This window comes from Delphinus delphis, chromosome 13 (genome assembly GCF_949987515.2).
Source record: "Delphinus delphis chromosome 13, mDelDel1.2, whole genome shotgun sequence".
Classification (NCBI taxonomy): domain Eukaryota; kingdom Metazoa; phylum Chordata; class Mammalia; order Artiodactyla; family Delphinidae; genus Delphinus; species Delphinus delphis.
The window spans coordinates 67598558-67624606 of NC_082695.1; the positions used below are offsets into that span (position 1 = coordinate 67598558).

General features: G+C 44.2%; 2 protein-coding genes across 2 annotated transcripts; both read right to left on the bottom strand.

Annotated features, from left to right (window-relative positions):
- Window positions 1-18927: 18927 nt before the first annotated feature.
- On the bottom strand, window positions 18928-20496 carry LOC132435764 (syncytin-1-like). The gene has a single exon (XM_060027781.1). It carries the CDS (start codon window positions 20494-20496, stop codon window positions 18928-18930), a length of 1569 nt encoding a protein of 522 aa, XP_059883764.1.
- Window positions 19998-25849, bottom strand: LOC138414242 (uncharacterized). Its single transcript, XM_069541294.1, is given in 1 exon segment — window positions 19998-25849. A coding segment is annotated over 1 exon segment (5298 nt). The 3' UTR covers window positions 19998-20551.
- Between the last annotated feature and the right edge of the window lie 200 nt (window positions 25850-26049).

Consider the following 26049-nt stretch of genomic DNA (forward strand, 5'->3'; position numbering starts at 1 on the left):
CCCCAGAAAAGCATCCCCTAATAATCTATGTACAGGTTGGGGAAGGAGTTGGAGAGAAAGTTCGGAATAAAAATTGACAATGAACCTTTCCAGGTTTCTCTATACAGTAACACATTTCTCATGTGGTAACACAGTATCATCCCTAGAAAGAGGCAGAGGAGGCCAGTATTCACAAGACAATGCTGTTCTGACAGTTAGGAGAAAGGTAAACAAAACAAAACATCTATTCAGATGGAAATATTCCTCAGAGAGGTACTAGCACACATACTGGAATTACATCATGATTTTTCAAATAAATTTGTATTAATGATTATAGATTTTAGAAAATTTACAAAATTAACAGAAACGCATTTTAATTCAAAAAGTTCTTTCAATCATCACTCACATACCTGTTTGCATGATCACTGTCTTACATGCATACCATTTTGTGCCCTCATTTTTCCACTCAACGTAATCAGATTATTATTATTTTACAGAAAGTGTTGTAAGAGGAAATAGAAGGAAGGGGAATGACGGAATGAAATAGTCATGGGAGAGTGGAGACAGAGGGACAGGAGAATCCTGCTGTCCTGATGAGAAACCTGGCTCCTTCGCCGATGTGTCCAAATTCTTTGTGTGATTACAAAGATGGAGACCTAAGCCAGCAGAGTGAGCTATGGCTCCTTGGACAGTGGGATGCACTCCAGGAATCCAAAATAGATGCTTAATATCCAACTACCTCTTGGCTCTTAACCACTTGGTGTGGGAAATAACTTTGACCCACTGAGCTCACTTCCCTTTGGAGTCAGCAAATGCTTTTGTGAAGAAAGCCGCTTCATATAGTATTTTGTAGAGAATCATGTTTGCTTCGTGTATGCTTTAAACACGTCCCAAGAAAGAAAAGTACTCTCTGACAAGCAGTGGTCCTCTGATACCAGGATCACACACACAAAGCCTACAGGAACCAGACAGAGAACACAATGTGTGTTTCCCTCAGTGAGAGATGACAGACAACAGTAGACCAGTGTTAACTGGAGTGTACCTAGACCTTCTCCTCAAATCTTCATGTGTTTAATATCGGATGAATTTCTGGGAGTTTGCGGCTCTCTTCTAGTGTATGAGAAGGTTTGAGCGCTTTCATATTGACTGTAGGGGTTGCTCACAAACCATTGTGGTTTGCACTGTTTGATATATGTTATTTTAACAACTCTGGTCTTTGCTTCTGGATCTAGAATTGAGAAAGTGTAGAAATAGAAAGTTAAATATTTCAGGAATCACTCATGCAGTGTGCCAATGATGTTCAGTTTTCCTCCCTTTTGAGCACATAGTAGGATTGCATTTTGGATTCTCTGTGGTTGACTGGGGCAGTGTAACCCATTTTTGTCAAATGGGTTATGAGCCTAAGTGATGAGTGTACTTCCATGCTAAAGCATTTAATTATATATTGTATATGTGGGAACCTTTAGAGCATTCTTTTCCTCTGGCACAAGCAACTAACAGTGTTCAAGGTTGTTGCTCCTATTCATCTATTCACAAGTAACTGCAAAGAGAAGCACCCTTGGGAAAAGTCTGATTGATAGTAGGAGTAAGAACTATACTTTGTTATTAAGCCATTCGAGTCTGGAGGATATTTACTGTCATCCAAAACTTAAGTCTATCCTGACTGCAAAGACTTCTGAACTGTAAAGAATTTGAGGTCTTTTACCTCAGGACATAAAGGAAAACTAAAACTGTCAGGGGTGTATTAGATATTTAAAATATAGCATATAAATATAGATTTACTAAATAGAAACTAGGAATCGGACCTAGTTCTGCCTTCTGCCACTGATTAGTTATGTAAATCATGGCTAATCACTTGATTATCCAATGGTACCATCAGTTAGTTCATTTAAGAAAAGCAGGATACTGTCATGTCTTTCCTTTTATTCATCCAGTTTTAAAGATAATCAGACAGTTCTCTGTCAGCTTCAGAAGGTAACCAATTACCTTGAGTTTGAATCCATTGTCATTCTTACCCGTATTAAAGCTCAAATTGTCCCACATAGAAGTCTCTTTGAATTGGCTCCTGTACTTTTTGCATCACCCTGGTAGCCTTTGATACTTTTCATGTTCTCTGTTATGTCAAGATATTCTAGGCCCAAACCAGAAATCAACCATTTTTCCAAGAAGCTTTAGTTTCCTGTAATAGAAAAAGAATTTTAGGATCAGAGTCTGGACTTGCTATTGGTACTAGTTTGGTCATGTTTTTTCTAAACTTTCAATGAACAGAAGTAGGGAGAAGTATGTAAATATGACATGTTGTGAGGTTTATACTGATATTTCAAATTCAAATTCAGGACCATAAGGCTTTTACGTAATTTCTCTGTTGATGTTGGGAAATAAATCTTCATGGATCTCTTGTGTTTCTGAAAACCTTGAGAGCAGAGATGTTGATCATCTTTGTTCTAGACTATCTTCTGAAGGTTATTTGTATAGTGAATAGCCTTGAAAGATAAAGATAATGTCTCCCTCCAGGACAAAGGCTAATGTATCAACCAGGGTTCTCCAGAGAAGCAGAATCAATAGCATATGTGTGTATATATATATATATATATATATATATATATATACACACATACATATATCCTATTGATCTCTCTCTCTCTCTCTCTCTCTATATATATATATGTATATATATACATATAAAATAAAATAATAATAATAAGGAATTGGCTCATGGCTCATGTGATGATAGGGGCTGGCAAGTCCAATACCCCTCTGGCAGGCCAGCAGCAAGCTGGAAATTCAGGCAAGGGTTGCTGTTGCAATCTTGAGGCAGAATTTCTTCTCCAGTTTTCACTCTTAAGGCCTTCAACTGATTGAGTGAGACCCACCCACATTATCAAGTGTAATCTCCTTTACTTAAGGTCACTTGGTTGTAGATGCTAATCATATCTACAAAATACCTTCACAGCAACACGAAGATTAGCATTTGAGTAAATCACAGTATATTATCTCCTTGTCAGGTTGCTACAGAAAACTAACCATCACAAGCAGACCTTCCTGCAGACTATTATAAAAGATTCAGTGTCCCTAAACTCCAGGTTACTCAGGTGTGATGCGGATTTGCTGAACGTGCAACACAGACCTAGGCTTCTCTGTGTCACCATCGTGAGCTTTGGGGGACAAAGAGAATTGATGTAAACATAATGCTCATGCTTCTTGCTCTGCCTAATAAAGCAATGAATAAGAAATTCTTTTGGCTCTGGACCAAAGTCTTGTGTGTTCCATCAGCATCCATGAAACTGTGATGAGCTCACTTGGTAGTTTTCAAGTAGGCCAAAATCACAGACCCTTCACAGTTCTTGGTGGTTACATCTGCATTTGTTTTCTTTCACCTGGAGAATTTTGGTTCTCAAGGACACAGTGGATAGTAGACCTAGAATGTTCCATAATTACTTATTTGCTTTATCCCACCTTACCTACACCACAGTCTCAGAATAACACTACTAATGATACCACCACTTATTATGATTAATGAAAATAGTTACCTTTTTTGCATATCTTATCCCTAGTCTCCTTTTGCTTTTTTAAGGTCATACTATGTCTACGTTGTCAGATTATATGGTCATTCCATTCTCCCTTTTAACCCTTATCTTGTCTTAGTTTCACAAGTGGCTACATATGTAATACTAGCAGTCCTTATGTTGATGTCTCCCTAGTAATTTCGATTGTCTGAAGTTTGTTCTCTGATAGATTCCTTAGGAAGGTCTTCTGGAGACATCGTGAAAATATTGTCTGAATTATTGAATGCTAGTAACGATCTGTGTCTTTTATACTTGAAGATCAGTTTTGCTTGTTATAAAATCCTTGTCTCACATTTTCTTTCCTTGTATGTCTAAAATACATTACTCAGTATTCTTCTGGAATAAACCATCTGTGTAAATATCTGGTAGTTTGGTTTTCTTTCCCTTTTAAGTCAAAAGAACTTTTTGCCTATGTGACCAAATATTTTCTTTTTCTTTTTCTTCAAAGTCCAGGAAAGTTATTAGGCTGTGTCTTGGTGACAGTTGGTAGTCTTAGATATAGGATGTGCTCTTTGATTAGTTTGTCTTTTTTTCATAAAATTATTCATGAACTAAAGTTTTTAGTATTTGTTTGCTTTTATATTTGTTTTCTTCAGAAAATGCTATTATATACATGTTGGACCTTCTTTGCTTAACTTTAATAATTGTCCATTTCTCTCAGATGATTATTATCTCTTTTTGATTTCTGAAATTTCCTTTTACCTTCTGTTTCCCTTAAGACATAATTTATTGTGATCATTCTCTTGTTTTTCTTCTAGTTTAGTCATCCCTTCTATAATATATTTTCTTTTATTTTTAATTTTTGAATTTATACCTCATTTTTGAATTTGCTAATTCGTGTTGTTCTTTATTGTTCTTTATAATTTCATATGTATTTTAGCTAATTTTTACAGTTTTTTTAACACAGTTTTACACCTTCCTTCATTTGAGCATGCTTTGATGATACTCTTTTATTGTTTACAGGAATGTTATTCTGTTCCTTCTTTTTTCTGTCTCTTTGTTTTCACAGTAACTTCTTTCTTTCTTGCGGTACACAGGCCTCTCACTGTTGTGGCCTCTCCTGTTGTGGAGCACAGGCTCCGAACATGCAGGCTCAGCGGCCATGGCTCACGGGCCCAGCCGCTCCGTGGCATGTGGGATCCTCCTGGACCAGGGCATGAACCCGTCCGCATCGGCAGGTGGACTCTTAACCACTGCGCCACCAGGGAAACCCCTTAAATTATTTTTGAAGTATAATACACAGATAGAAAAGTACACATTTCTTAACTGTGCAACTCTAAATTTTCAGAAATTGAACAAATGCGTGTAACCAACATCTACATTAAAGAACAGAATACTGTCAGTAGTTCATCAGCTTTCCTCTTGCCCCTTCCTTTCCATAACTTCTGACTTATAAAGCATAGGAGTAACCACTCTGCTGACTTCTAACAGTATAGGCTAGTTTTGCATGTTTTCGTTAATTATATGAATGAAATGATACTTTTTTGGCCTATCTTTTTTGCTCAACACTGTACTTGTTATGATAATCATTACTGCTGTGTATAAAGTTTGTTCTCATTTCTGTGTGACTATACCACAATTTATTTATCTGTTCTACTGATTATAAACATTTACATATCCTGGTTTGGGACAACTATGAATAGTGATGTTATGAACATTCTAGTACGTATCCTTTGACAAATGAATGTATGCATCTTTGTCGGGTATAGACTTAACTAGGGATGGAGTTAAAAGTTAAACATCTATTCAGCTTCAATAGGTACTTTTAAACTTTTTCCAGAGATTGTACTTCCAATTGAACTTTCATTCAGCACTACGGGTATGATCTGGGTAGGGAAAAGCTATAACCAAAACTGTCTTTTAGGAAACTAGTTCTGGGAGTTCTGTGTAAGAGTAGATTGAAGGAAGGAGACAACAAAAATAAAGACTAGTTTAACTATTATAGAAGAAAATAAGAGATTAGAATATATTAAATGGAATAAAGGAAAAGGTATGGGTATGAGTCACATGCTGGCAGGATCTGCTAAACCTATGTGAGGGAGAAAAAATTATGATAGTTTGCATAGGAGTTTGGTGGAAAGAAGATGGTGAATTCAGACAGGCTGTGCCAATGCAGAAAGACCTCAGGGCCTACTTAAATGCAACTCTTTTTCCCTATTTCCCATTCCTATAAGTCCTGAACTGATTCCCTCAGATTTCCTGTTAGCATGTAAATTAAGAAATAAAAGACGATATATTTTTTACACTTAACTAGTAATGCAGTGATTTCAGTAGTACAGGGTCCCAGTAACATAAAACACCCATTGAGAAGAATCTGCAATTACTGCCTTCCAATTCACATGGCTGTATTATTTTTATTTTACGTCACACAAAGTTCTTTAAAGCAGCTAATCGAAATTGACAGCTCCTGGGCTGCCGCTCTTCCCTCTGAAGCAAACAAGCCAACCCCACTTCTGTATGTCTAGCCTGTACTACATCCATCCAGATCCCTGTGCTAACAGCCAAAAAGCTCTAAATTGTCATGGCCTGGTTGCTGTGCTGTTCCCAAGCCTGCCCTCCCTTATGAATAGGAAGAAAAGTGTTCCCTGATGGGCTGAAGAAGGGCATAGGACACCAGCAGACTCTCCACATCATGTAGAAGTCTCATTTGGGGGCAGAGCCTTCCTGTGTTCTACAGTTTTCTTCAGTCTTCAGGTACTGATGAAATTTGCATGTGAACAGACTCTTTGCCTCTTATGGGCCCATCTGTTCCTGCTGTTAATTTTTCACCTGGGGCCCTAATTATAAACGACTCCGGGCAGAAATGCCTATGCCATCACTGACGGGAGATCAGAGCTTCAGGTGAGAAGTAAGTTGCTGGAGCAGATGGACATCATATGATCAAAGATCTTAATGTTTTGTCAATATCCACTGCATAAGAATGATAGTGAAAGGAAACATTGAAAATGGAAGCAAGGAAAATAACTCCTAACTATACTGCTCTTTTTTTCTTCCTTTCCTAACTTACCACATGGCACCAGTAGTGTAGTGTCATGATCTGTAGGTATCAGAATCACACTTTTAGTAAGCCTGGCTTCCCTAGGGTCCATCATAATGAAATAGATACCCTCTTGGGATCCCATGACATCAGCATCCCAGGAATAGCCAATGAAACATCTGGAAGACCACTCAGAGGAAGAGGCCACCACAAAGTTTGTATAGTCCAAATCTTTCTCCCCAGTATAAGCAGATTAATAATTCCTCCAGATTCAGCACTACTCCCATCTTTTAACTCATGAGACCATTGTTACAGGAGACAGGAGGGGAAGATCTCTTCCTTCTCCTATAGTGATAGGGAGTTTCAGCCAATCAGCTGTCTAGGAAATTTCCTGAAGTATGTACTCCTCATATGTATGTGCTGAGGGTATACAAAGTTCTTCATCAGCTCATAAGCTGTTACTTAGAAGAGGTCAATTTAGGCCAGAAAGAGCTAACATGGGGCATCTAATGCATTGAAGGAGCCTTTCTTAGTCTGATTAAGGATCACATTTCCATTTCCAAGAATGAAGTCATAGGCAGTTTTTTACCCCCACTATCTGAATGGGACTTGACACAATCAACCAGCCTCACAGAAAATGTATATGTACTAGCAAAATTTGTCACCTCTTGCCCTCCAGAGATCCAGTGAGGGGGTGGGGGGGAAGCAAGGATCCTTTGTCAAAGAGGAGTTACCTTTTTTCCCCACTCCAGGCAGGGTTTGGGCATACTCTGATGGCAAAATATGGGCACGCAGATATAGCCAAACAACCTACAAGTTCTTCAGGGAAGCTGGGTCTTCTATTGACCATGAGAGAAGAAATAGACAGTCAGTCAAAGGATCTCCACAAGTGATAGAAAATCAGCTTTCAAATCAGGCCAAGTGAGCAACTGTTGCCTTTGGCTCTCTTGAAGGATGGCTCTCAGGTCCTCTGTCCTAGGGGACCAGTTGAGTGTCCATCTGCCTTTTACTAGGGATGGTCAAGGTCAGGGCAAGGTTGCCTATCACGTCAAGAGTTAATAGTTATGTTTGGGCTTCTCCCTGTCCTCCTGAGCAGAAATATCCTTTTGAGACATTGGAAAAACCCAGGCACATGTTCCCATTTCAAATATAATGTTGGAGTCTAAATTCAAACTGCTGTAATATTATCAAGTTGTTTCAGGTGGCTTTATAGTTAAGGACTACTGGCTTCCACTACTTATAGGGATAATCTCATTGTTACTGAACTCAGGTCCAGCTGCTCACCACTCAGAAAGTCAGTACTCAAGAGAAAGTTCTGGTAGGAATGGAATAGGTGCTTTAATCAGAAGGCTGGCAGTCTGGGGAGAAGGCATACTTCTGTCCCAGAGCCAACCCCAGAGATTCTGCTTGGCCGTGAAAGTTTTTAAAGGGAAGAAGGGGAAGTAATCTCAGTTAATCATTGAGGTAGCAGATCAGATTCATCATCCTCTCCCATTGTGTGCAGACTTGTCAGTTCCCTGTGATCTTTCTTTACGTGCTATCTTGTTCACAGAGTTTGTTCGTGAGATTACTGAAGGGGAAGCTGGGCAAAAGATCTGGTCATCTGTTAATCACTTATTCTTCATTTCTATTTCTTTTCTCTGAGGAAAGAACCAACAGTTAAGACGAAGTATTGTGCGATCAAAAGGTTTGAAAGCTGTGCTTGGGCTGGAGATGAGTAGAGTATAGGGGTTCGTGGTTTAATATTAGTACAGTATAGCTTTGCTATGACAAGGCAAAAGGAGCCTCCTGCAGAAAGCCCTTTCCTGAAAAGAACTCTTTCCTGCGAAAAGCTGCTTACAAATCTCCACTGTCAGACCTCATTGCATTTCTGTGGGATCACGGGCAAAGGTCCATCTTCTGTAACTTCTTCATGCTGACATAGGGCACTGTATTCTTAGAGCGGAAGATGTTGACATGAGTCTGTAACATCTCTTTGCTGACAGTTTTAGTTGCCTGCTTGTATATATGGGCAGAGCAAGCTACAATTATTTTGATGCCCACAAAGGTACAGATTATTATGAGCAGTAGTGTTAATCCCATTCTCTTGAGGCCAGTTCTTAGAAGTGTGCTAGCCATACGTTCAGTACTGCTCAAGACGGAGCAGCTTATGTCATGGCTGCAGTCTGATCACGATGCAGTTAGCTTTTTCCTTCTGGTGGTGGCGTTACAGTATCTATAAAACAGCTCAGGACTGTGCATAAGACACTGAAAGGCTCTGTGACTTCATTGTCCTAATTCTCCTTTGTGACTCAGGGAGGCCTGGGAGACTTCAGCTTTTCTACAAACAAGAGGCAGGTGACCTGGAGGTGCCTTTGTATTTGGGGGGAGGGGGCCCACAGGGTTCTGCTTGGTTTCATCATGAGCAAAGATAGAACCTTTCATTGTAAATAAAATGGCATTTGTTTAGGTAGTGCCTAGACCCCAAGCAAGGAGGGGCTTATCTAAGGGATCTCTTGCTAAGACAGGTCTTGAAATAATGTGAATCTGCAGGTTCAGAAGATAGACATGTATCAGGAAACACAGGCGAGGAGTCTTGAACATAGAAATACAGAGGGTAAGACCATCTTTGGGAAAGAGGCGAGACCATTTTTTATCGTGGTGGCAATGCCATTCCTTCATAAAAGCTGGCAAAAAACAACAAAACATCCTATTTATGCAGCCCAGGATCATATCCACACAAAATGGGAGGAAGACAGAAAAGTAAATCTAGGTAAACTAGCTGATTTCAAGTTTTTAAAACAAAGCCTGAGGGTAAAAAATTTACAAAGTCCTAGTAAACGGATGTATACACAGATGAGATCGATATTCCACTGCCTGTCTGAACTGAATTTTCTTGCCAAATAGGTCCCCTTATATCAACCTAAAAGTAAGTCCACGCCAGTGAGCGATCATGTTATAATGCGACCTTCTTCCTCTCCTGCTTTTACCGCCCGCCCTTAAGGTGTTAGAATAAAATAGTTGCCACTTCAGGCCAAGAGTCAGAAAGAGTTGGTTAAACATAGACCAGCCCAAGCCTTTCTTTCTGCCAGGGCTGCTTCTCAGAAAATCAGTGCATTGGTTTCCCCATCTTGATTGGAAGCCTTGACTTAGAAGAAACATCTCCGATTTCTTTCATGTACATCCTCTTCATGTAAATCCTCTTACAAAGGATTGGCCCCCGTCACCACGTGCTACATACTGTCATGATTTTCAAAATAACGAATTTGTTCCTCTCCGACAGGAAAGAAAAAAACAAAAACATGGGGGTTCCTGGCCCCTAGCCTTTCCGCTGATTGAAAAGAAGTCTCAGCACCATTTTGACAAAGCTTTCTAACCAGATATTTTCATTACCTTTCGGGCAAGCATTTGAGTAGAAATCAAGATGGAGAGAAAAGTACTTCTCTTGGATATCTGCATAACGATCCCAGCCTGATGAATCTGCCTCAGTAATTGTGTATGTTGAAAATAAGAGAGGATGTGCCAGAAGCAGCCACAAGGTTTTGTTCATTTTATCCTTTTTGATGGCCTTTATACATGTCTGCAAATACTCAGGTTTCGTTTTGCAGAGTGGAAGTTTGGGCCAAAGCATTGTTTCACTGGCAAAGCTAACTTAACTTCATCCTGATGTGAGCATTCTTGACGGACTCACTAGGTGATCTAAGACAACTTTCTTATTCTCACTGAATTTTATCTTCCATTTTCTATTAGATTCTCTAATTGGCTATTTATACCACTTCCAGACATTTGTGTACTGTCACAGGATAAGTAAATTTAAAAAATGTAACATGTGTAGCCAGCCCACAGTTAATGAAGGAGTCTCATTTATTTTGTCTTGAAGTTGGTGGTTAGGAATTCAAAATTTATTTTCCCCTAGAAAAATATTATAAAGCATAGACAGGTTATTAATTTAGGCTACCATATTTTATTTCTTTATAGAATATAGATGAATATTAAAATCTATTTTTAAAACCCAGTTTTCTCGTTCATAACACTACTTCTCTATAGAACACATTTTCATTTTCTAGTTTCACATACCACGAGCAATACCTGTTCCCCGCATAATTCCACCTCCTTGCACTGGGTTAAAGTTGGGGGGTAGGGGTCAGCTGAGGTCCAAGTGGTAGCAGTAGCCAAAGTGGGGAAGGAAAGAGAGGAAGTCTCCATGGCAACGATAGCTCAGTTGGGAGGACTCAGTCCCCAAGCCTCAGGCATCTTCTGTTTCATGGGTGAAGGAATGAAGATTCTGAGTGTCCGTAGTAAGAGCAGGAAGAGTCAAGAAAACTCCAGCAGTCCCTTCATTGAGGTAAGGCTATAGGAAGGGAAGTATCTGTATGAAAGAAAGATTAATAATTGAGCATCATTCGTCCTCTGATGATGTCCAAGTTCTGTGTCTTATTAGTTGCTTATCTGCAGTTCCTGACACAATGCCAAGCACACAGTAGGCTTTAAGTAAATATTGAATTGTCCTGGGAGATTATCCTTGAAAGGGTAAAAATAAGACACTTTGGATAGGATCTAGCTGAAATAATCCTGCTCAAATTTATATTTCACTCTCTAGAGGGTTGTAAGCTTCCAAATATTTGTAAATGCTTACATACTGTGGTATACAAAGAGCCGGGGTGGACACTGTTATTGGAATAGAAATTCCTACCCCCCTCACTCTCATGATCCGAAATGACCATCCAAGAAACAACAGAGCAGAGGGGACAAGAACCCACATTTCAGAATCAAATGGAACTTGATTTGAGCTATAGGTCTGTGCCACGTGGCTAAGTGTCCGTTTTCTCAAACTCTCCACGTATTTATGTTTAAAAATGAAAATGTTTTTAGAAAAATTTACTGCCACATTAGATCTTTGTGAAGGTTAAATGAGATACTGGATGTAAAGTTGCTTAGTGCATAGTAAGAACTTAATAATTGCTACCTTACAAGGTTTCTCCCTTTTGGGAAATGTTATAGAATGGGCACATGAAAGCCTTCCTAGAGAAGACCTGAGACCAGAGGCACACCTGGGCCAGGAATGAATTTCAGAGCTCTTCTGCCAGACCTGAACTCACCTGAATGCTGATCACAGCCATTTCAGCAGGTCAGGGTGAGGGCGGGCAAGGCATGAATGGTGATGGTCACATTTCCTCCTGTGGGTTTGTGTCACCCACCATGACTTCCACATCCATTGCGCTTATGCCCCAGGCTGCTTTAGTATTAGTTTCGGTTTCTGGTTCTCCTCCAGCTGCGTGTCCATCAGGGTCCGTTGCAGAATATCAATCTGTCCTCACGTGGCACAGAAGCAGCGCGGCAGTCTATTAAAAATATCCCCAGAACTCTAGGCCTCTGATAGTCTCGACCCTCAGCGGTCTCACCGCTTGGAAGACATTGTTCCAAAAGTTTCCAAAGTCTCCTTTGTGATTTGCCTCTATCAGTCGTGTTTGGAGCTTGTCCCGGTGAATGAACTAACCCCATGGCTAGACCTTTGACAAAAACATTGTGTCTTTTGATGGTATTATCTGTTTCCTGAGCAGAGAGAAATCAAGGCTGGGTATCTTTGATTTTGAGAGATTATCATTTTCATTCTTCCTGGAAATACATACACGGGGTTATTTTTTATCACCTGCCTTCAAGTCAAGGTCCCCATGTCAGTATGTCATTATGTCACCTGTCACCTGTAATCACAGCCTTTTTATTAACTCTGTGGTCACAGTGTCATGACCTGAAACCGCCGCATGCTTGCTTCTGATTTCTCTTCCCACGTCTCTGAATTTCCCTTTTATGAGTCCATATTCATATGCTTTGTGTCTTACTGTCTTAGCCCCCCTCCACCCCCAGCCTTGGGAAACAGTATGGAAACTCATGTCTGCGCCCCGTGGAGCAGATGCGACCCTCTGAGGCTTCTTGCTTTTCTGGAGTAAGTCATGTCCACACAGCACCCTCCTGGGTTGGCCACTGTTCAGAGTTTATTGTCTCCAGGGACGTTTACTCCTGTGGTTCCTGTTCCGTCATCAATTTGTGCTTGTGAATTTCTCTTCCTCCTCCTTCCTGTCTAGGAGTCAGTTGGACAGAGAGGGAACTAGAGTAGAAGAAAAAAAGAGAGAGGCGAACAGAATTGCGGGCACAGACGAAAGTCAGCTGCAGGAAAAATATTAAAAGCAAACGTGGGTACTGTTACGGACCAGGAACTGTTCCAAGCACTTTTTATACCTAAGCACACTTCATTCTCATATCAAGCATTTGAAGTAGATACATGAATGAGAGGACTCTAGCATGTTTATAACAAGTGTGGACTTTGGAGGCCGATTGCCTAGGTTCCAATCCTCACTCTATTAACTAATTATGAGGCCTTGAGAAGTTACTTAACACCTCCATGTCTCAAATTCCCCATTTAAAAAATGAACCTAATATACCTACTTTGTACAGTTTTCCTAATAATTAAATATGTTAATATATACAAGCTATGTAGAACAGATCCCATTATATAATAAGCGTTCATTAAGTATTAGTTATTTTTGTTACAATTACTTATGTGTTAATAATTGTAATCTCATTTGCAGAGCCTGGCCAGGGCTATAGTATATGTCCACCAAGGACCATACAATCTGACTGTGGACAGTCATACCCCTTTGTCTACATGGAGACCCGTAAAGTCCACTGCCAGCTGCCCTTCTAGTGACTTCAGGAGAGCAGGGCACACTTCTCACACTCTCCCTGTGCACCAGTAATGCCAATAGCTTCTCGCACTCTGTTCAGTGGCAGATTTTGGTGAATGTTTCAAGAGCATTTCAACCTTTAGCATATTATTACCATAAACTGTTAAATCCCTTCCGTTATGAGAAGCAAATTGGGAACTAATTAAACGTAATCTTTCTGGAAAAATCCTGTTTGGGCTTTTCAGAGTGGGACAGACTCTATTTTATAATTCCTTTCTGAGAAATCCCCACTCCCTATTTAGAACTCTTTCAATTATTTATTAGCTCAATGATGCCCATGAAACATCCCCTGGGCAGATGAACATACTGTGAAATAAAGTACCTTTTCTTATTAGAAGCTTATCCATTCTGGTGCTCACCAGGCTACAGACTGCAGAGGAATGGGGGAGGATTCAGCCCATCTCTGAATTCCTTTGGCTCCTTAAATCATTAGCAAATTGTTCAGCCACTACTTGATATCTGATTGTTCGTGTGTCAAGATATCTAATTCTTGGTTGTAAGCTCATTGAAGTTACAGACCACGCCATCTGTATTCTCTCTTGGACACATCCTTTACCTGATAAGCACATGACTTCCCCTTCCCTCCATGTGATGGACTTCCCCTCCATCACATGCAGGTACCCCAGTTACCATGATTCTGAAGACCCATATACTTGGTGTGGCTCCACCAGGATGGCCACCTGCCACCTCTCTATTCTCCTTCACACATGTGCTCCATTTAGATGAACCTCCTCTCACCATCATGAAGGGAAAAGCCCTTCTACCACAGGGCCTTTGCACATACGGTTCCCTCTGGCTCATTGTTCTCCCTCTCTCCTTGCTCTTCTTCCTATCACCCTTTCTCCCACCTAGTAAATGTCTATTCATCCTTCAGATACTCTGACTCCCCTTAACACACCCCCACAACCTTCCTCACCTCTGCTCCCACCTAAGTACAGTTCTTTGATATTAGCAATCAGTGACTATCTTCATTTCATTGAAGATACTTCTTAATATTTGTAATTAAATTCTTATTAATGCAGTTATTTGATTAATGCCATTCTCCTGAATAAGCTAGAAACTCGATTAGAAGAGGAACTGTTTTTGCTCATCATTGCATCTTCAGCATCAAACACGGTATTTAGCACAAAGGAGGGCTGCAATAAATATCTGTTCGTTAATTAATGCCCAAAAAGTGTTGGCTTTTCAGTGATTAAAGCCTTAGTTGTTATTAGATTAGTAGATACAATGAAGTCTTCTGGAACCAGGATTGAGCATAGGGTTTCATGTAGTGGTTTCAAGTAGTTCCAGTGAAAATGTGCTATGAACAGATGTGTCCGGTGTGCAGTAGGCAGGCTTGTGAAGGATAGGAGTCAGACTAGAGGTCATTGCCCGGTAGGTCATTCTGGGCTAGCATTCTCATGAGTATCAATATCAGGACAAGCTGGCATGAATCCAGATAACAAACTAGGAACAGGATAGTGGAGTACCCAGGTGTTGAACAGAGATAAAATCTATGTGATAGGCAAGAGATCTGGAGTCCTGTTTAGTGAGCTCATTTATTTATTGCAGAAGCATGATGTGCTAGACACTGTACTGAGAACAGGACATTGGCAGACAAATGATTCTGTTCCTTCTCTAGAGTCCTGGGTGGCGGGGTGGGGGTGGGGGTGGATAGTTAATTATAATGTGTTGTAGAAAATGCTTTGATGGAGATGCTGTAGGAAGACACAATTTCATAACATGTGCCCTTTACAGAAGGCTTCTTAGAGGAGATGACACTTGAGCTGATTCTTGAGGAATGACCAGAGTTAAGACATCAGTAGTAGTATGCACGGAGGGAGTCTAAGTAATGAGCAGCAAGTGGGAAGGTCAAATGACGGAAGAGTGCTCAGAGTACTTGAGGAACCAGAAACCTCCCGTGGATGGCTAGATTGTGGAGGTAAAATGGGCGTGGAGGGTTTAGTAAGCAATAAGGCTGGGGTAAAGCTGTGAACTTGATTGGGAGGGGATTTCAGAAGCCACTGGAGAATGATCAGATACATCTGTGGTCCAAACTGTGTTTAGAAAGTGTCTTTGCCATTAGAGTGAGAAATGGATGAAAGAGGAGCTGGGCTGACACTGGGGAGATTATTTAAGAGATAGGAGTTTATAAAAGTGACACATGGCCGTGAAAGGATGTAGGGAAGTGGCTTTTGAATTTCAAGAAAGGAGATAGACGTTAGGTGTATTGAAAGATAGGGCCAGTAGAGGTTGGCCATGCCAAATGTAGGCAGTAAACTAGGAGGATGTTTCTGACTTTGGCAGTTTGGTAAATGATGCTGCCACTTACCAAGAGAGGTTCCATAAGAGGGAAAACAGCTTTAGTTGTTTGGAGGTGGATAAATTTGTTTTAAAATATATTGAAGGGTAGCGAGACTGCTTGCTGGTCACAAATATTCATTTTCTCCCTTAAAAAAAATAAATGTCCATGTTTTAGGGAAGCTTTCCCAGCTTGCTTGAAGCTGGGTGATGACCACGTGATTAAGTTCTGGCTGGTGGAATGTAAGCACACCTTTGGGTACCTCTTCCAGCAGGTGTTCTCTCTCTTCCTCATTTCCTCAGTCCTACTGTTGGGAATGTGGACATGTTGGCTAGGATTCTAACAGCCATCTTAGACCACAAGATAGAAGTCTGCATATCAAGGGTGGTGAAGCAAGGAGATAAAGTGTCTCAAGACCCTGATGATTATAGCCTTTTCAGGCTCGGCTTCCAGTTTGGATATGCCAGTATCGATCAGTTAACCTCTTTCTCTAGGCACACCTGTCATCACCCAATGGGCTTATGAACAAGTGGCCATACTGGGAGAGATGGAGGCTATACATGAGCTTAGCAGATGGACTTCTGCTCATCAAGATCAACCTGGCTCCTGCCACTGCTGAGTGCCAGGTCTGTCAGCAGCAGAGATCAGCAGTGAGTTCCCACTATGGGATCACCTGGAGTGATCATCCAGCTACCTGGTAAAGGGTTGTTACATTGTACCACGCCCATAACGGAAGGGGCAGTGTTTCGTTCCTCCTGGACTAGATAATTACTCTGGGCATGGATTTGCCTTCCTTGCAGACAGTGCTTCTATCAGAGGTAACACCCATGGATTTACAGAGTGACATCTACCTTCATAGTATTGCACACAGCATTGCTTCTCAACAGGCTGCTCACTTCACAGCAAAAGGGTGGCAATAGACCTTGCTCGTGGAATTCACTGGTCCTACCATGTTCCCTACCATCCTAAAGTAGGTCATTTGCTAGAGTTCTGGAATGGCCTTTTGAAGACGTAGAATCAATAGGATATAGAATATACATCTCTCTCTCATTTCTCAATCTCTCTCTGTGCCTCTTTCAGTATATCTATACCCCTGTATATAGAGACTTTGGAGTTGTTGTTTTACTCTTTTTGGACTCCCTTCTTTGCTTTTCCTCACCTCATTGCTTGAGATGGACAGGCTACTCTCTGACTTCCTGGTGCCTATGGAGTAGAGGAGGCAGTATACCAGTTAATGACTCATCATCTAGAGCTGTGATTGCCCAAATTTGGTGGATTCCAGATTCCTATATGTCCTTAAGCGGTACAGGGCCCTTAAATACATAGGCTCAGCAAGGGTGGTTATGGTATGAAGACTTATTCATGTCATTACAACTGTTCTCCACAGAGAGGATTATGTTGTCATTGATATTATTCAAAGCCATTAAAAACACTTCTGCATGAACAGTAGGTATCATTATGTATTTTTTTCTCTGTATTAAGGGAAGCAGTAAAACATACTAGCTTTAGATTCCAAGATTTGAGATCTAAGAGATAAGAATGCGTCATGACCTGTGTGACCTTAGGGAAATTACTTAACCTCCCTGAACACTCAGTTTCTTAATTTGTAAAATGGGGATTAAAACACCTTCATCACAAGGCTGCTTAAAAGAGAAAATATACACTGTATATATAGTGCTTAGTAAACAGTAAGGATATAGTGAATAGTGACTATTATTCTAAAAGTCAAACTACTGCCATGTGAGGGTCCGAATCTTTTCGATATTAAAAAGTTCATACCCCAAGAGTTGGTATCTCCATTGATCTTGGGAATTTTTCTCCAGGCCTTGCCATCAATCCTGTATATCCTTTGTTCAATACCTGTAGGGAGAAGCTAATGCATTTAATTCATCTGTGCTAATGATTTAATTTGTTTCCCCTCCCAAGTAACCTTTGCATTGTGACAGGGAGACTTTTCAGTGCCTTAATGAACATTAGTGACTAATGTGAGAATTGCAGGCACCTGGCAGGGCCAAAGAACAAGATGCCTTTTGGGGGGGGGGGGCTCATTTCCAGGGGGCTTCCTCCTACCAGGGGAGAAGGCCGCTCAGCCTGCCTCTGGGCAAGGCTGGCCTTGTTCTGCAGAAGAATAAATCTGTGTGAAATCAATACCAGCTCCTGTTACTTTCAAGTTGTACTCCCCGCCTTTAGGGTGCAGATACACAATGGGCACTTGGTAAATATGTGTGGAATGCAGATTGAAGAGGAAGCGGGCGGGGTGGGGGGGGTGGGGGGGATGCGGGCAGAGTGGGGGAATTGAGAGACTCATCTCAAGAGGTCAAGAACACATTGGAGAAAAGATCAGTTGGAGCAGAAAGCTGATTCAGCATGATTTCATTTCATGTATTTTCTTTCACTTTTATCATCATCTCACTCCTTATTATTCGACTTTTTATTTTTCTTAGTCTGTGACAAAGAGCACAGTAACTGGAACGAACCTCACCAGTCCAGAGTAAAAACTAAGGCAGTTTATCAGTTAGAGTTGCTAATTAACATAGTGCCTGCTGCTTAGCTGGTAGAATACTTGGCCACAGTTGAAAATATGATGTTATAAAAATAATTCTAGGTATATAAGTTGAAACAGCCCTCAGATATTGAAATGCCCAAGGTCGCGAGGCCCCTCCACAAGACCACCAGAGTCGAGAGTCAAAGCCAAACGGCAAGGGTCATTTATTGCAGGTTCGAACCTGGACCTCCGCGCACTCCTTGTTCGTGACGCTAAGAGGCCCTGGCGGAGTTTAGTACAGCTCTTTTATAGACCGGTACAAATATAGTCGCCGATTGGTTGACTTTTAAACAAAGACACTAGTCGCCGATTGGTTGACTTTTAAACAGAGACACTAGTCGCCGATTGGTTGACTTTTAAACAAAGACGCTAGTCGCCGATTGGTTGACTTTTAAACAGAGACACTAGTCGCCGTCTGATTGGTTGGACGGTTGCGGGGGGGGGGGGTCAGCAGGCGTAATTACAGAAGCGAGAGCGGCTGGTTAAGTTTCGGTTTCCTGAGGTTTTGTTTCTTAATTAGAAATACTTAAGGCGGGGCCATGGTCGCAAAAAGAAATAGTGCAAACAGGAGGACTGATACAACCCTAGCAGTGCTGCGGCCTCCACCAGCCCAACGGCAGGGCGTCGGGAGGCTGTGCGCCCAACTTCAGGCGGCGCTCCCAAATGTGGCAAGCCCAGCGCCGCGCCCTGGAATGGTCCTTTTTTCGGCCCTCCCCCTCCGGAAAGAACAGAAAAGAAATTCCAGGAAAAGCACAAATTGAATGCAGGGCGTCAACTCAGTCCTATTCTCACCAAACTAGAACATAGCCCCCTCATTCCCCCCTTTCTCATGAACCAGAGGAGCCAATCTTGGGTCCTCAAGGCTCCGTTTCTTCAATTTCTGAGGCCTCGCAGGGCTGATATTGTGTTCTTAATATCATTAGCTGGACTGTATTTATTCTTTCGCGAACAAAATTCATGACTTTACTGAGTATACAGGGGCCTATAGTGAGGAGGAGAAGGAGGCATAGTAGAGGGCCCAGGATGGGGAGGAGGAAGGGGAGCATCCCATGAAATCCTGACCAAAGGGGATTATCCGCTAATTCTTGCCGGCGGCGAGCTAGGTCTTCCTGGAGCTGGTGGATCTTATTTCTTACAATGCCTGATTTATTTGCATAGAAACAACATTTTTCTTTTAGGGCGAGGCATATCCCACCCTGTTCAGCTGTCAGTAAGTCTAAGCCCCTCCTATTCTGTAGGACCACCTCGGCCAGCGAATCTAATTGGTCCTGTAAGTCCTGAATGGTCCCAGAGAGAGTTTCTACATCTTCTATTAATTGCCTAGACAGCTGACTATAGGAGTGAAGGGAGACCCCAAGACCTGTACTCCCTGTGGCCACAGCTCCTGTAATTCCTAATCCTACCAGGAGGGGTAGGACTGTAATGGCTCGTTTGGTTCTGCCTGCCCAGAGGTCAAAGCTGGGAATGGGCAACGGGGTGTCTCCCGAGATCAGGTCTACATTGGGGAGAAGGGTGGCCAGGGTGCAGACCCCTGTCCAATTCGGGGGTAAATAGGTGTATGCTAGGTTACTTCCACAGACAAAGACAGTGGTATTAGGACTACAGAGGGAGGAGTTCACGGGGATATATTGACTACATCCAGTGGATGAAAGGATTCCCAAGTCAATACTGGCGTTAGAGAGGGAATCGTTCTTGACAAAGCATGAGGTATTAAAGGTGGTTGAAAATTTTGAAAATTGTATGGGGAACGGCTCGGGGAGTGAAGTAGGGTTACATCGTTCGCTGATATTTAAATTGGCGAAGGTGGGGATGGCTATAGGGCGGGGCGGTCCTTGAGGAAGGCAGAGCCAGCAATCCTGTGCTAAGTTGGGGTTGGTGGTATTCAAAAGCGCAAAAGTAGCTTCTAGTATGGACATGGTCTGGGAGTCCAATTCAGAGGGATCGACCTTAGGGAGAATTAGGGGGTGGTAGCTGAGCTGTGGGTACAGATGCCGATAGGCCTCTTCTATTTGTCTTCGGGTTTCTATCTGGCGCACTGCGTCCTGGGGCCCCCCACCGTCTGACATATGTGTGGGGGCCCTGGTATTCCAGCATACCGGGGTCCCGGGGGTGCCAGTGCATCCAGCCTGAAGGTATTTATTATCATCACTAATGGTGGGGCTTTTATTATTCTGTAGTATGGCTGTGAAATAAGTCTTGTTATTGGCCCCTATACATTGCTGGTAAGAGGAATAGCACATGCTATGCATTGATTCCTGGAAGGTAGAACAGGGGCAAGTAGCTCGAGGGGGAAGTGGCTTAGGCTTATGGTAGCATTGCCAGTTTTGAGAGGCCCCGGTAACCCTATATTCCTGAACAAGATACGCAGTTATGCCCCCGCAGTCCTGCATATGAGTATACCCTCGGGGAACAACAGGAGTCTCCATAGTACCTCCCCTGCACTCGCACGGTGCACCATATAGTAGTTGTATTAAAGTATTCTTATTGGGGGGAGGGCCGAATCCTCCCCTCGTGGCCCGAGGGTTGAGGGTTAGGACTATCATTAGGGCTATCAGCAGTACCTTGGTCATCATGGGGGAGGGTACGGCGCAAAGTCAGTTTGAGGGGATTGTTCTTACTCCGGTCAACAGTCCAGGTGACGTCAGCTTTAGTGGACTTGATGAGGTCAGAAAATGGGTCCACCGGCTTGACGTGCGTGTGATGGATCCAGGCAGCTATGCTGTCCACCTTAATGGCTGTCGGCGTTGTCAGGATGATCTGGTAAGGTCCTTTCCACCTGGGTTCTAGGGTCTCTTGTCGATGGCGTTTGACAAGGACCCAGTCACCTGGCCGGAGCTGGTGTGGAGTAGGTGGGGGTCCTGTTGCATATAGCTCTTTTAGTTTGGGCCAGATTGTCTCGTGTATCCGCTGTAAGGCTTGGAGGGAAGACAGGAGATTATTTTCTGGGTCCAATTGGATAAGGTTAGTCTTTAGATTAGGGATGATAGGAGGAGGCCTACCATGCATTATTTCATAGGGAGTAAATCCTAGCTTATAGGGGGAATTTCGCACCCTAAACAGAGCGTAGGGGAGTAGGACTACCCAGTTAGCGCCAGTCTCCATGGTCAATTTAGTCAAGGTCTCTTTTAGTGTTCTATTCATCCTTTCTACCTGTCCTGAACTCTGGGGGCGGTATGCACAATGTAATTTCCAATTAGCCCCAAGTATGGAAGCCAGATCCTGACTTACCTTAGAAACGAAGGCTGGCCCGTTGTCGGACCCTATCATAACTGGAAAGCCATACCTGGGCAGGATCTCTTCTAGTAGCTTCTTAGCTACTATTCGTGCAGTCTCATTCTTGGTTGGGAATGCCTCAGTCCAACCTGAAAAGGTATCTATAAACACCAGTAAATATTTATACCCATATTTGCCAGGCTTTACCTCCGTGAAGTCCACTTCCCAGTAGGCTCCAGGCTGGTTTCCTCTCTCCCGGATGCCAGTGGTTGGCGGGTGGGTGCTGGCATTATGGAGTTGGCAGACTGCACAGTCAGCAACCAGTCGTTCAGTCTTCTCGGAGACATTTTTAATTTTAAGTCCAGTCTGCCTGATGAGATCCTGTAGCCGTCGGGCGCCCAAGTGGGTGCTACGGTGGATCCGTTCAAGGACCAGGGTTCCTAGTCTCTCAGGAAGGAGGATATTGTTTTTAGCGTCCCGCCACCATCCGTCTCTAACCTGGGTTAGAGGAAGCTTGCTCATCCATCTGATGTCATCCTCCGAGTAGTCGGGTTGGGGCGGTAGTTCCCGGGGGCCTGGATCCGGCAGTTGCAGGGGAAGTAATGGTATTGGAGTGTGTGCCGCCTTTCGAGCCGTCTGGTCTGCCAAATTGTTGCCTCGGGTGACTGGATTCGTGGGTTTTTGATGCCCCGGGCAGTGTACAATGGCTAGCTTTTTGGGTTCCCATATGGCCGCTAGCAAGGCCAGGATTTCCTCTTTGTTCTTGATGTCTTTGCCCTCTGCTGTGAGTAGTCCCCGCTCTCGGTATATTGCCCCATGTATATGTGCGGTAGCGAAAGCATACCGGCTGTCTGTGTATATGGTAGCTTTTTGGCCTTTGCTCATCTTGAGAGCTTGGGTCAGGGCAATTAATTCAGCTTTTTGGGCTGAGGTCCCTGGGGGGAGAGTCTCTGCCCATATCACCTCAGTTTCTGATGTTACTGCTGCCCCCGCATACCTCTGACCTTGCTGGACAAAGCTGCTGCCGTCAGTGAACCATGTGACTTGTGCATCCGGTAGGGGCTGGTCACGTAGGTCTTCCCAAACCCCATGGATCTGGGCCAGTACCTCTGCACAGTCATGGAGTGGGGAGTCCAAATCTGGGTCAGGTAATAGGGAGGCAGGGTTTAATGCCCGCGGCGGAGTGTAGCTGATTCTGAGGGGATTTAACAGTAGACCCTGGTAGTGGACCAATCGAGCATTGCTCATCCATCGGTCGGGAGGCTGTTTGAGAACCCCGTCGATGGCGTGGGGGGTGGTGACATGTAACTCCTGCCCCATAGTTAGTTTGTCAGCATCCTTTACCATTAGGGCCGTGGCGGCGATCATCCGGAGGCAAGGAGGCCAGCCGGCAGCCACTGGGTCCAATTTTTTTGATAGGTAAGCAACAGGCCGGGGCCAAGGACCGAGGGGCTGGGTCAACACGGCCTTAGCTATGCCTTTGCTTTCATCTACAAAGAGGTGGAAGGGCTTGGAGACATCAGGGAGACCCAGGGCGGGTGCGGACAGCAAGGCAGTTTTGATCTGCTGAAATGACTGCTCAGCCTCTTCTGTCCATTCAAAGGGCGTCTGCTCTTTGGTGGCTAGGTATAGCGGTTTGGCCATTTCAGCAAATTTGGGTATCCATAAACGGCAGAACCCAGCCGACCCCAAAAATTCCCTCACCTGTCGAGGCGTGGTGGGTCTGGGGATGCGGAGGACGGTTTCCTTCCGTGCATCTGTGAGCCATCGTTGCCCCCCTTTCAATAGGTATCCCAGGTAAGTTACCTCAGGCCTGCAGATCTGTGCTTTCTTGGCAGAGGCTCGGTATCCCAGGGTGCCGAGAGTCCGCAGGAGGTTTCTGGTTCCCTGCAGGCAGGCTTCAGCGGTCTCAGCAGCTATTAAGAGATCATCAACATACTGCAGAAGGGTTACATTGGGGTTTTGTCTCCGGTACTCACTGAGATCCTCGTGTAGGGCCTCATCAAACAAGGTAGGCGAGTTTTTGAATCCTTGGGGAAGTCTGGTCCAGGTGAGTTGTCCGTTTATACCTCTCTCGGGGTCTGACCATTCGAAGGCAAAGAGTTCTTGACTTTTGGGCGCCAAGGGTAAACTAAAAAAGGCATCTTTGAGGTCCAGCACAGTATACCATTGTTTTTCTGGACAAAGGGCGCTCAAAAGAGTATATGGATTGGGCACAGTAGGATGGATGTCTATGACCCGTCTGTTAACTTCCCTCAGGTCCTGCACTGGGCGGTAGTCTTTACTGTTAGGTTTGCGGACTGGCAGCAGGGGTGTATTCCAGGCCGACTGGCAGGGACGCAGTATCCCCAGGTCAAGAAGCCGGCGAATATGAGGAGTGATACCAGTCTTGGCCTCTAGGGGCATGGGATACTGTCGGACACGTGCAGGATCTGCCCCCGGTTTGATCTCTATGAATAGGGCTGGGCGGTGTTTGGCTAGTCCCATCCCCCCTGTTTCTGCCCATGCTTCGGGGAACTGCTGAAGCCATAACTCTATATCTTGATTTTGGGAGGGTGGTTCCTGGTGAAGTCGGTACTCATCTTCCAAGTTCAGGGTGAGCACAGATATGGGTTGGTCGTGAGGGTCTGTTACGATTGGCCCCTCTGGCCGAAAATGAATTTGTGCTCCCATTTTAGTGAGTAAGTCTCTCCCCAGTAAGGGGCAAGGGCTATCGGGAATGACCAGAAAGGTATGGGTTACCCTCCCCGTGCCCAAGTCCACAGTTCTCTGAGTGGTCCAAAGGTAACGTTTAACTCCCGTAGCTCCCTGGACCCAGGAGGATTTGTTAGAAATTTTCCCGTGGGGCTTAACCAAGACCGAATGCTGTGCCCCTGTATCCACCAGGAATTGGACTGGTTTCCCCTCCACTCGTAGGGTTACCCTGGGTTCGGGGAGGGGGTCCGAACCCCGTCCCCCCTACTTTGTATCATGTGTAAACAGGACTGGGGTGGCGTTCGGTTGCCATTGCCCCTGGTTGGGGCGCGGCTGCCTTTTCTTGGGGCATTCCCGAGCCCAGTGGCCCTTTTCCTTGCAATAGGCACATTGATCTCTATCCAATGGTCGCCTGGAAGGTCGAGTGGCTGGGGGGCCCTCTTGGTCTTTCTGAACAATGGCGGCCAAGACTTTAGTCATTTTCTCAGTGGCTTTAAGTTGTTTATCCTCTGGGGCGTCCCGGTTATTAAAGACGCGCTGGGCGATACGGAGTAAGTCCTGTATCTGTTTGCCCTCCAGATCTTCTAACTTCTGGAGTTTCTTTTTAATATCAGGGGCTGCCTGGTTAACGAAGGACATTACAATGGCGGCCTGATTTTCGGGGGCCTCTGGATCCATAGGGGTATACTGCCTAAAGGCTTCCATTAATCTTTCTAAATAAGAGGAGGGAGTTTCTGTTTTACCTTGTACGATTGAATATACCTTGGCCAAATTAGTGGGCTTGCGCGCGGCAGCCCGGAGACCCGCCATTAGAGTCTGGCGATAAATGAGCAGTCGTCCCCTACCTTCTCCGGTGTTATAGTCCCAATCATCCTGCGGGGGGCGAGTTAAGGGAAAGGCTGCATTGATGAGGTCAGGGTTAGCGGTGGGTTGACCATCATCTCCAGGAACCAGTTTTCTCGCCTCCAGCTGGATTCGCTCCCGTTCTTCGGTAGTGAATAGGATCCGGAGGAGCTGTTGGCAGTCATCCCAGGTGGGCCGATGAGTGAACATAACGCTATCTAGAAGAGCTATCAAGTCTTTAGGATTATCAGAAAAACGGGCATTCTGGGTTTTCCAATTATATAGGTCACTGGTAGAGAATGGCCAATACTGGAGTCGGGGGTTCCCTGTCTCATCGGGAGGGCCTATTTCTCGCAGGGGTAGGGCTATGGTAGAATCAGGATGGCGGAACCCTGGGTCGCGCTGAGTGCGTCCGCGAGTGCGCCCAGCCGGCCCCTGGGAATTATTTTCATTGGGCAGGGGGACCGGTAGTGCCTCTGCCTCTCGGTCCTCCGGTTCTGGCCTGGGTGGCCCTCCGGGAGGGGCTGCAGGAGGTTCTACCAAGGGGAGAGGAGCAGAGCCAGGAGCAGGAAGGGGGACTGGTCGTGGGGCCACAGGAGGAGATTGATATGGGGGGGGGTCTAGGAGAAGGAGGTCTTGGCTGTCAGAGAGTATGGGTGCAGTTCGGGTCTGAGGCTTGGGAGGTTTAGTTGGTCGGGCCGCAAGGATCTTATATGACCCTGATGACAAAAAGGGGGTCATCCAGGGAGGAGGGTTTTCTACCAGGTCCTGCCATACCAGGATGTAGGGGATCTGGTCCGGATGGCCTTCTTTTCCTGGCAAGAAAACTCTAGATTTAACTTTTAGGATTATAGGAAGACAAAAGGTACCCTCGGTGGGCCAGCCAACCCCGAAAGTTGGCCATTCAGAGCGGCAGAAGGTAATTAGTTTTCTTCTCCAGATATCCAGACTGAAGCTGTGTCCTCGGGACTTTACATCCCCGAAATTAGCGAGAAGGAGGGAGAGGGGGGTACTCTGTGCTTGGCCCATGTCTAGGTCCTGTAAGAGATTGATTAGAAAAGGTTACTCTGAAAACAAAAGTGATTAAGAGCAGTCCCAATAGCGGAGTCTGTAAAAGGAGGAAGGGGAGGTTATCGCGTGCGCGCTTCAGATGGGCTGCCAGCCCCAGATGGGTCGTGGTGGACGTCTCCAACCACACCCGACTAGGTGTCCTATAGCGCGTCCGCCAG

Bases quoted from the DNA above. Each gene is read 5' to 3' on its own strand.
- LOC132435764 (XM_060027781.1), bottom strand. From the start codon at position 20,496: ATGGAGACTCCTGTTGTTCCCCGAGGGTATACTCATATGCAGGACTGC.